This window comes from Dendrobates tinctorius, unplaced genomic scaffold, assembly GCF_039654945.1.
Source record: "Dendrobates tinctorius isolate UK_male_01 unplaced genomic scaffold, ASM3965494v1 ptg000022l, whole genome shotgun sequence".
NCBI classification, from domain to species: Eukaryota; Metazoa; Chordata; class Amphibia; order Anura; family Dendrobatidae; genus Dendrobates; species Dendrobates tinctorius.
Window position 1 is genome coordinate 112,168,001 of NW_027361690.1, and position 11,969 is coordinate 112,179,969.

At 46.6% G+C, this 11,969-nt stretch overlaps 1 protein-coding gene across 1 annotated transcript in view; it reads right to left on the bottom strand.

The window, feature by feature from the left end:
- The window catches only part of LOC141084354 (disintegrin and metalloproteinase domain-containing protein 9-like), a 135,152-nt gene extending 127,973 nt beyond the window's left edge, over positions 1–7,179 (bottom strand). The window contains exons 1-3 of the mRNA XM_073569048.1: positions 6,909–7,179; positions 6,200–6,276; positions 3,940–4,001 (exon numbers count right to left, since the gene is read on the bottom strand). Of these exons, the coding sequence (XP_073425149.1) occupies positions 3,940–4,001; positions 6,200–6,276; positions 6,909–7,053 (284 nt within the window). The 5' untranslated portion in view covers positions 7,054–7,179. The remainder of the gene's footprint in view (positions 1–3,939; positions 4,002–6,199; positions 6,277–6,908) is intronic.
- Positions 7,180–11,969: the final 4,790 nt, after the last annotated feature.

The window sequence follows — 11,969 nt, forward strand, 5'->3', positions numbered from 1 at the left end:
GGTAGTCCCTCAGACTATGAAGTCAATAGCGCCGACAACGGCAGGCACGGTGTCTTTTCCAGTGGGATCCTGTATACAACAATGCCTCGTCTTCTGGCGGCAGTGGTCGGTCTCGGGAACCTGCCGCTGAGCTTAGTCCATATGCTACAGTAGCTGACAAGGGTGAAGGGCACAGTACTGTACAAGCCCAACGTGGCTCAGCAAAAATATAAAACTGACAAAACGTAGGGTACAAGTGTCAGTCCTGTACTCGGTCTCACTAATGTGGCACATGCGCTATATTCACGGGCCCAAAAGCGTTTGGCACCTTGTTTTCCATAGTCACTGGGCAAACACTGCACGTTCCTCTCTCTTTCTGGTCTCCGCTGTTGGCGGCGGGAGACGGCAAACACTGGCCTGCACGCTGCTGATGCTCCCAGGACAGAGCACTCCTCTACCTGGCTGTTGCTGGACGCACGGCTCTCCTCAGCACACCGGTCCCTCTGCAGACATCAGAGGACCCTGTCATTGCAGCCTGTCGCTGCGCCGGTCCTCTGTGTGGGGAATGGGGTGCGCAGCTCACCTGAATGTGCGCTGCCTTCTGTTCACACCAAACTGTCCTCTGCTGCGCACGCTTTCTCTTTTATCTTCCACCGTCTCCCACCGTCAGGAGGTTGGTCTGGCTCGCTATTGCTTCCCTCAGGGAACAGGGGATGCAGCCTTATCAGTCCCGGTACCGGCACACAGATACACGCGGTCTGGTCGTCCCCCTTACAGTAGTACAGCTTCTGAAATACAAGGCACCAGCTGACATTTCAATTGGGTTAAGGTCTGGACTTTGGCTCATTGTAACACCTTGATTCTTTTCTTTTTCAGCCATTCTGACGTAAATTTTCTGGTATGCTAGGGATCATTATAATTTTGCATGACCTAGTTTTGGCCAAGCCTTGCCTCTAAAATACTGTGGTATAGAGAGGAGTTCATGGTTGACACAATGATTCAAGGTGCATTGTCCTGTGGCTGAAAAAAAGCCTAAATAATCACCCCTCCACCACTGTTCTTGACGTTTGATATGAGGTGTTTGTGCTGCTATGCTTTGTTAAGTTTTTGCCAAATGTAGCATTATGGCTAAACAACTCCACTTTGGTCTCCTCTATTCTATGGACACTTTTGCAGAAGCATTCTTTGTAAATGAAAGATGTTTTCTACTGGCAACTATTCCAAAATGCCATACTTTTTTAATCTTTTATTAATTTTTTATCATGAACTTAAACATTTAATATGCGGAAGCCAATAGAGACTAAGCTGTAAAGGTACCGTCACATTAAGCGATGCACCAGCGATCCCGACAATGATACGACCCGGTCAGGATCGCTGGTGCATCGCTAAATGGTCGCTAGTGAGCTGCCAAACAGGCAGATCTCACCAGTGACATAGCAGCGGTCGGCAGTCGTTACTTACCTGTCAGACGCGGCGATGAAGACGTCCTCCCGCCCGCGTCCACGCGTCGCTCGTCGGCGCCAGCAGGAAGCGGCCGATGAGAAACGGCCCAGGACGTTCTCGCGCGATCAGCGATAGCCAGCGGGGGAGCCGGTCGGAGGTAAGTATCACACATAGCGATATCGCTAGCAATATCACTGTTGCATCACAAAATTGGTGACGCTTTAGCGATATCGCTAGCGATCTCGCTTAGTGTGATGGGCCCTTAACTCTTGGATTTCTTGCATGCAATTTCTGTGAACATTGCATAATCTAACCTTGGGTTAAATTTGCTGGGAGGTTTACTCCTGAGAAGATAGTGAACTGTCTTGAATGCTTTCCATATGTGAATAATTTTTCTCAATGTAGAGTTATAGAAATTGTCTTATAACTCTTCCCAGATTGATGGGCAGTAATAATTGCTGATATCTTTCTTCTCTGACATTATGTATTAACATATGCCTGAATGATCGAGACTAAAACTACTAAAGTTTCTGCTTTTATAGACAGTATGTGGTCACTCTTCCTGATAAACAATTAATCAAGAACATTTGATTAGCAGCATATTGTTGCAACTTACCCTCTTAAATCCTATGGAAGAAGTATTTAAATTTTCATACACGTCTACATTTTGGCCAAGTTTTTGTTAAATATATGTATAATGGACAGAAAATAATTTGTCATGTGTTGTTGTTCATGTAAGGTTATATTAACTAATATTAAGCCCAAAGGACCAAATTATTATTATTATTATTATTTCCTAACAAGAAAAAACATACAATTCAAGGAGGGGGTACTTAATTTATCTTATGACTCTACATTTGTATAATACAGCTAAATTTTAGTGTCTACAACTCCAATTTCCCAAAAGTTTGGACACAGTGTAAAATGTAAACAGAATTAAATATAATGATTTGAAAATTTAATGGCAACAAAGCTCAAAAAATTGAGACAAGGTTGTGACTACCATTGTGTAGCATCCCATTTTCCTTTTTAATAAGTCTGTAAACGTCTGTGAAATGAGGAGACCAATTGCTGGAGTTTTAGGAGAAATGTTGTCCCATCTTGTCTGATGTAGGATTCCAGCCGCTCATTAGTCCCGAACCTTCTTAGTCAGATTTTTATAATGTACTATATGTTTGTAATTGATGTGTGAGAGTGGAGAGGTTGGCGTTCCACTCCTCTGACAACTCCTGACATTTAAATATATGAGAATGTATTTTACTATACTACATTTTATTGCTATCTTCCTGTGGATCCATTTCCTGTTCATTTGGGTATCACATAGTTAACTGTAGGGCCTGCCCACATTGAGGAGGCAGATTAGGAATCTCTAAATTCATTTCACAGGAAGTAAGTTATTTAAGATCCATGAATGATGAAGGATACCCTCTGGTCAAGGTGATCATCACCTGGGGTGTGTGGATGAAGAGAGTAGAGAAGAAGATAAAGGAAACATCGAAAAAGAACTTCATTGGTGGCAGAAGAATACCCTTGGCAGGCAAACTGGAGGCTGCAGGTCCAAGAAGAGGTGACTCAGCAAGGCTGGGGGCACATACAGTAAAGTGGCACCAACAGGTGCTTCATTTATGTGGTTCCCGAAAAGTATAAAAGTAGACAGAAGAGAGGTCACTGGAAAAGCTCAGCTAAAGTGTCTCTATGTCTAGGAAGGTTGGAGGTCATTAACTTCTGCAAATCACCAACTGTGCCGCCAAAAATGTTTATTGAAGACATGCCACTTAAAGAAAGATGTCTGCATTTCCTGCTGTTGTTTGTGTACAAATAAAACTGGCAGTAAAGATGAGTTCGTTTTTAGGGACTAGTGTGGTTTCCTCTTCGTGGGCTCACGGGGAATCAGAGCCGTGCAATGCGTGGCAGACCAGAGGAGCCTTGAAATGTCCATTGCAGTAATCTGTTCAGACACACAGGGACTCCATTTTTCTGTAGTGGCCGGGGTGCGGAAAATGAGCTCCTTGCCCATGCCATCGTCGTGAGCCTTGTTAAAATTGAAAGGTCTGGACTGCAGGCGACCAGTTCATCAGCTGATTCTTTCTTCTGTGAAGCCATGCTATTGTGATGGATGCAATATGTGGTTTAGCATTCTTTTGCTGAAATATGTGCTGCCTTCCATGAAATAGACATTGCCTGGATCACAGCATATGTGTGAAAGGTGTCTTACTTTGTAAATACTTTTCATGTTTTTCTATTCAAGTCACAAACTTTTGTCTTCTTACTTTCGAATTAACAATTGGAATTCTATGGATTGTTATTGGTCTACGCATATTATTGCCCATGGCTAAAAAAACTGAAAATATGTTTCAAGCTATATGCAAGTTTGATATTTAAAGGCTGAGTTGTGATATCTCCGGTCATTTCACTTTTACATATAAACCCTGATACAGATATATGGTAGTTTTGAGCAGATTTTGTTTGCTATTAAATAGCTAATTTCCCACTATGAGACATTTAATGACTACTTACTGTTTATCCAAAGACATTGTAAGAGGTCTCCCTTTTATTGTGATGGAATAACGAAGCTGATCCTGTGGAATTAGAAGGCAGTCATTACACAGTATAGACTGTAATCTCTTTATACATAGAAGTTTCAACATTGCAGCCGTGTCTGAAAATATCAGCCCCAAGCTGTCTGCTGTCTGCTTTAGCTTGGCTGGTTGTCAAAATTGGGGAGGCAGGCCATTTTTTAAATAATTTAAAAAAACGGCATGAGAACCCCCCCCTCTTTTTGATAAACAGCCAAGATAACGCTGAGGGCTGCAGCCTGCAGGTGTCAACTATACCTGCATTGGTTATCAAGAATAGAGGGGACCGCACACCATTTTTTTCTTTTATTTATTGCACAGGCGCCGGCTTGTGAATACACTCAGAATCATATGCCTGCACTCGCTGCTATCAGCGAGAAAAGGCATATGATGATGAGAGTAGTATTATCATCAGCCAACGCCTGTGGACGGTGGTAACCTTTTCCCCGCTGGTCACAGCTGTTGGCACAAACTCTGTCATCTGTATGACAGCGTGGGAATCACAGCTCTTTGACTGGAGGCAATGAACATACCGCCGATCAGAGCCGGTGTTTCCTGCTCTGTTACACAGATGACAGCGTGGAAAACGATGGATGTTCGGGCCCCCTATTCATTGATGGACCCAAACATCCACAGGTCTTCCCATCCCTACTTGTAATCGCTGCTTGAAGCAATCTAGCCAATATCTGGTTAACACATCTTGCTGGAACTGGATGTACATAAATTGGTGGGTGACAAAGAAAACACAAGAAGAGAGCGGCAAGGGATAGGTAAAGTATTACTTCTACTGTTACCTTAAACTATTGAAAGATTTCTAAAAAATGTTATGGGGTTTGTGACAAAGTCACGGGAAAAGTACTAGAAGGGAGATATGTGGCACCGAGGTTGTTAGCTTCAGTAGTATAAACCTAGGACAAATCATCCAGCACACTAAGTGATAGGAGGGGTTAATCAGCCATGTTTAGCGCTAGGATGATTGAACAATTGTGCAGTGGGAGGAGACCAGAGGATAAATACCCAGCTTTATAAAGCATTTGAGTGTGAGTAGGTCTGGAGCTGCAAACTCTGGAGATGTGCTTTTGTGTTGAAGAAAGCTGGACCTATGGAGATTGCAGGTCTCCTAGATTGAATGTCCTTTGCTTAAGGACTTGGAAGCTGGAATCTAAGCCAGGTGGGCTAACCAGCACTATTTTATGGACTTGTTACTCTATGTATTTTATGAACTTATTACTCTATGTTTTACTTTATGCCGGAAAAAGGCTGTATTTAAGTTTTCCTGTGAGGTGGTTTATTAGGATTCCAATAAACCAGCTGGACTTTAAATAGAATCGGTTCCTGTGTCTACCTCTTTAGGAAGCCGAGTGAGTCGCAATAACAACACAGGTTGGACAACCATTTAAAGGGAATCTGTCACCCTATTTTTCGCCTATCAGCTGGCGGCACCGACATCAGGTGCCTTATCTACTGCATTCTTTAATGCTGTAGATAAGCCCCCGATGTTACCTGAAAGATAAGAAAAATGAGTTAGATTATACTCACCCAGGGGCGGTCCGGGTCCGGTTTTGGTCCGATGGGTGTCGTCGTCTGGTCCGGCACCTCCCATCTTCTAACGGTGACATCTTCTTCTTTGCTGCCTGTCGTGGCTCCTGCGCAGGCACACTGCTCTGCCCTGTTGAGGGCAGAGCAGAATACTGCAGTGCGCAGGCGCCGGACCTTGCCTCAACAGGGCAGAGCAGTGTGCTTGCGCAGGAGCCGCGAAGGGAAGGAAAGAAGAGGACGTCACCGTTAGAAGATGGGAGGTGCCGGACCGGACCGCAACACCCATCAAACCAAAACCAGACCCGGACCTCCCCTGGGTGAGTATAATCTAACTCATTCTTCTTATCTTTCAGGTTACATCGGGGCTTAGCTACAGCATTACAGAATGCTGTAGATAAGCCCCTGATGTCGGTGCCGGCAGCGGATAGGCGAAAAATAGGGTGACAGATTCCCTTTAACATCTTCATTAGAGATGCACAAGACTCAGTTATTTTCTGTGGCACTCAGTGACAGCCCCTTACACACAGGCAAACAAAAAAAGACTGATGGCTCTGGTAAGGAAGTGAATGTATTAGAAAATCTATACCAAATATAACTCATTTTTGTGCAGTGCAATGAAGTAAAAAAGATAAAAACAGGAAGAAAAAAAAATGGAAACTCACAAAGCGCCAGGTCCCAGCAGGAGATAATCGCTTTACCTCTACGATCTCATAAGAAGATGGGAGAAAGGAATCTGCACCTGTTCACAACATAGTCACATTTTTATTTCAGTACCATATTAACGAAGTCAATCCTCCATAACAGAAAAATCATAACATATTCAACTGGAAGAAGGACATGTTGTGACTTTTTATCAGAAGATCCAATGCCTAGGGCTATGTTGTCATTGCTTTTTGCCCTGACATATGTACCGCCATTGGGGACATCATTTTCGTCCGAATCTGTCTACTTGAGGACGGCACCAAAATGCAGTCAATCATGTCTTGATGCTCTTCTCAAATAGGCAGGTATGGTGGAAAATGATGTCTGACAAAGCATACAGTGACTCCATCTACATCATTACAGTCAATGGCAATGCTTCCGTAAAAATCGGGTGCAATACAGATGATACTTACGGGATCCAATTTTTTAGTGCACCCATAGACTTGATTGGGTGAGTCTCATCTGAGATGCAGAAGAGAATAGTGCTTGCTGCTAGTTTTTTCACATGGACACTGGGATTGTGTGAAAAAACCTATAATTTGAACAGGTCTATTGAATTAGATTGGTCAGGTGTCCGATGTTTACACAGACAACCCACGTTCACTTAATATGCTCGCCTGAATGAGCCCAAAGCAAGAGTCATAACTAATGATCATGTCTGGTACATACTTGCCGGAGAAAGCGTTTGGTGGCTTTCATCGTCTTCCTTATCGTAATCTTCCCACAATGCAAAATCACTCCCATCTCCATCTAGATCTGTTAACGCAGGCAGGTTCGGCATCTCCTGATTCTTCATCCACTGATAATAACACATAGTGACCAATTATCGCTCTGTTGTACAACTACACATGAGGCTGAGGGCTGACTAACTTAAAACACACTTCTTGGGAAGCTGCCATCACTCAGCCTTAAGCCACATCGACACAAAATGTATTTTCGGTTCGAGTGCTGTCCATGTGGAAAACAGGCCACACACGGACAATACAAGGACCAATATTAATCAATGAGTCAGTTCAATGGTCTTTGTGAAAAAATGTCAGCAGGCGTTAATCTCATCTGATTTTCCATTTGGACTCATATTATATTCATGTATAAAAATGGATGACATACAAAATGGCAAAAAACAGAAAGACGGATGACATATGGGCAAAAATACGGTTGTAATATTGTCTGTTTTTTCTGGATAACAGACAATTTTTTTATATGCATGTGTGAACCTAGGCTTAGGAGGTGGTGATGAGCGCAAGTGCTCCTTACTGAAGTTTCCCTAGCGTGGTCGGGTATGCACCTGAATATCGCGGGTGCACAAGTGACATGCTCGAGTCACCATGGATGCTTGTTTCACGACTGTTAGACAGCTACAAAACATGCCTGACAAACACGGGCAATCCCCGTATGTTTTGTGGTTGTCTAACTGCTGCGAAGCATGCAGCTGCAAAGACTCAAACGTGTCATTCGAGCACCTGCGATACTCGGTACACACCCAAGCCAAGCACCCTCAGCAAACATGAGTAACGAGCAATTGCGCTCATCACTGTTAGGAGGATGAAGGGAGTTGTCAGCTCAAAACTAATGAATGCAGCGTTGCTCTGCCCATCAGTCACCTGACCACTGCAGCTAATCACTGGGATGTTAACGCTCAAGCCAGTAACTGATTGTTAGGTAACTAACAGGTGGAACATCATAATTTCATAAAGACGTGAAGAAGCTAAAGGAAGTGCCCAGTCCATTCTTTTGGTGGCTTTTGCTTGAAAGCCACCACTGTGTTATATATGGAATGTAATCAACAAACTCTGGTGGAGAGGCCACTGTAACGTTTCTCTTAGATGTCAGTGTGTTCGGTACCTCTGGTGACAGTTTTCACACGTACTGGAGACACTTTTACACGTAGACCCATTCACTTTGGTCTGTGCACATGTCAATGTGTGTCCACAGACCATGTGTCCGTGGCCAAAATACGCTGACATGACCATTTTGTAACAGCAGCATTACCCGCAAAACGTCCCACTGACGGATCGATGCCTGGGAAGCAGTGGTACAGTTAGCGATGTTCCCCGGTGCCGGATCCTGAAGACCGCTCTTATCATTCTTCCATGCTCTGCTAGCGATCATGGTGAGAAGGGTGGAATGTTGAGAGCTTCATTCAACTGATAATAGCAAGAGCAGGCGGTGGCTGATGGGACTATTACTCCTATCAGCCTTCACCTTGTGACGAGCGTCAGCTTACGCTGAGTCATTCTTCTATGAAAGAGTGGACCCTCTGGGCCGTGGCACCCACCCACCTAGGGCGAGCTGACCTAATGAGAACCACCCCCTATACAGGGAGTGTCAGGGGCAAGACCAAGGGGGTGAGCCACCACGGCAGCTGGACCAGACGGCCGGCTCAGGGAAACAAGACAAGGCAAGATGAGTCGTTAATTCAAAGAAACTTCATTAAGGAAGACTTCAGGTACAACAGGTGCAAAATGTGGACACACAGAACATAAGGCAAGGTGCGTGCAAGAGCACGCCGAGGTCCAAGACTTGAGGAACTCTTCAGGGTGCAACAGGAGCAAACGTGAACACACAGAGTTCGTGGAACAGGGTGCGTGCAATGGCACGCCAAGGTCCAAGCATGGAACGTACAGATGGTACACGGACATCGGACTCTGGACAACAGTCCACGATCAACCAGGGCATCAGGGTTTGTAGCTCAGAGGATGATCGGCAGGATCCGGACATCCAGAAGTCAGCCAGGGTTCCATGCAAGGAAACAAGATAGAGTTAGTGACATGGTGCGCGTCAACGGACACGCCAGGATCAGGTTCACAGAACAGAGACCTGCGCATGCCAAGGGGCATGCCAAGGACGGGTCAGGTTCACAGGACGGTGGCCTGCGCATGCCAAGGGGCATGCCAGGGACGGGTCAGGTTCACAGGACGGTGGCCTGCACATGCCAAGGGGCATGCCAGGGAGAGGCACTGAGTACGGTGGGATCGGAATCCAAATGCTGGCATCGACCGACAGGGTCCAGATATCGGGCTACGGACATCAGCTCCGGACATCAGCTCCGGACATCAGGCCGCAGTCATCTAGGTCCGGACCTCTGGCAGCAGTCAGCAGGTTATGGAATCCGGCAGACAAACTAGGGTCAGAAAAGAGCAAAAGAGACAAAGGCTTTTTGCAAGAGTAGCACGAAAAGGCACAGTGCGAGAACCGGCGTGAGTGCAAGGGAGCACAGAGACCACAGCTGGGAGCACCGGCAGGTGGTACCGACGATGGCAGTTGCAAGCGGGCACGACTAGAGGCGGCACCGCTGCAGGGCCACGCAGCCAGACCACTATAGCACTGGATGGGGCACGGCTGGGGCACATAGGCGAGCACGGCTAGAGGCGGCACGGCTGAGGCACACCAGGTAGGCACAGGCGACCAGGCAAGTGCACGGAGGCACGGAGCCACAAGGCAGGGCTAGGCAAAGGGTACAGGACAGAGCCACATGCAAGACAGCATGGCAAAGCCTAGTACGAAATGTGCAAGAGCGCACGAAACAGGGACAAGACAAAGAACGAGGCAGAGACCTGGGCATGCGGAGAGCATGCCAGGGACAGGGACAGTCTAGCAGCGGAGCGTAGGCCGAAGCCCAGAGCCGGGCCAAGGAAGGACCTTGGGACTAGACAGGGTACAGAGCGAGCCCTGCACGTGTAGAGACACGCCAGGGAGAGATTCAGAGCGGAGGCCTGCACGTGTAGAGACACGCCAGGGACAGGGACAGTCTAGCAGCAGAGCGTAGGCCGAAGCCCAGAGCCGGGCCAAGGGAGGACCTTGGGACTAGACAAGGTACAGAGCGAGGCCTGCATGTGTAGAGACATGCCAGGGACAGAGACAGAGGCCTGCACGTGTAGGGAGACACGTCAGGGCAGGGTACAGAGACGAAGGCCTGCACGTGCAAGGAGACACGTCAGGGAGAGGTTCAGAGCGGAGGCCTGCACGTGTGAGGAGACACGTCAGGGACATGGTACAGAGGCAGGGTACCTGAAGCCACAAAGCAGAGCGAGACATGAAACAAGGACAGAAACACGAAACAGAATCAGAGCAAACAAGGACTACAAGGCGAAGCAGAGCAGGGACAAAACATGGCACGAAGGACAAACACTAGACGAGACGGAATACGAGCACAGAGCGTGTGCAGAGATGCACAACAGAGCAGAGTGCAAGGGCACAGAATAGAGGGACCGCCCCACAGACCAAGCAGCCATGCAGGGACACAACACAATACTCAGGCCCTGAGCAAAGGAAGGGGCGGCCTGATATAGGGCCTAGCACCTCCTCTTCCAGGTCAGGACCAGGGGAGCACTTCTGGGTTCAGATCCACAGGATAACAGAGCGTAGTCACATGATCAGAGTTCCAGACATGACGAGACGACTGCAGAATCAGTGCTGAAACCTAGACAGGTCACATGATCAGAGTTCTAGAGATGACGAGATGATTACCAAACCAGACAGTGCAGGATCCTAGGAAAGGTCACATGATCAGCGTTCCAGACATGACAAGATGATTGCAGAACCAGACAGTGCAGGATCCAGACAGGGACACCTGATCAGAGATTCTAGACATGACAAGAAGATCACAGAAGACAGAGCAGAAACGCAGGCACCCTGCAGCTCAGACATGAGGTGAGTGTGCACACTGCTCTAGGGAACGAGCAGGATAGCAGACAAGATATGCGCATGCACATCGCTCCAGGAGTTCTTGAGAGAAAACAGACAGGGCAGACATGACAGACATGGCGGACATGACACACCTGCTGTCGCTAATAACAGTGAGAGCAGGCAGCGGCTAATGGGAGTATTCCTCAGCCGCCACCTGCACTATAAATAAATAAATGTAAAAAAGACATCGTTCCCTTGTGTTTTTGATAACCAGCCAGGCAAATATGACAACTGAGGGCTGCAATCCTCAGCTATCAGCTTCAGCAAGGCTGGTTATCAAGAATAGATGGTCCCCATGCTGTTTTTTATTTATTTATTTGTAGCGCAGGCAGGCGGCTGATTAAGGCCGGGGTCACACTGGCGAGGAATACGGCCGAGTGAGAGGCGCTAAAAGCACGCATTAGACAGGAACCAATGATTCTCTATGGGGTCCCTCGCACCAGCCGTATATTTCTCATTCGTATTCTACGGTCCGTGCCAATCGCAGCATGCTGCGATTGTCAGCGTACTACGGCCGTAGTACGCCAATGCAAGTCTATGGGTGCGCAAAAAATACGGATTACACACGGACCACACGTGTGACTTGAGAGAAATACGCACCAGGTGTCTTTTAGCAAAGCCGGCAATTCAGTGCGCTACACAGTAAACTCACACTGACAGTTTTAATAAAGAAACGAAAGAATAGATATATGCACATAGAATATATATATATATATATATATATATATATATGCATTCTATGTGTCTATATCTATTTTTTGGTTTCTGTTAGGAACCCTGTCATAGGGCTCCATTATATGTCCATTTTGCAAGCCTGCGAGAAAATCTCACCATACGGATGCCATACGGATTACATACGGATGCTTACATGCGCAAAATACGCGACCACACCTTGATTACGGATGACATACGGAGCACTGTTTAGGGGCCATTCATCCGTATTACGCATGTAAAATACTGACCGTATTTTGCGTAGGTTAGTGTGACCCCGGCCTAATACTCCCATACGCCTGCTCTCCCTTTTATTATTGAGAGTTATAT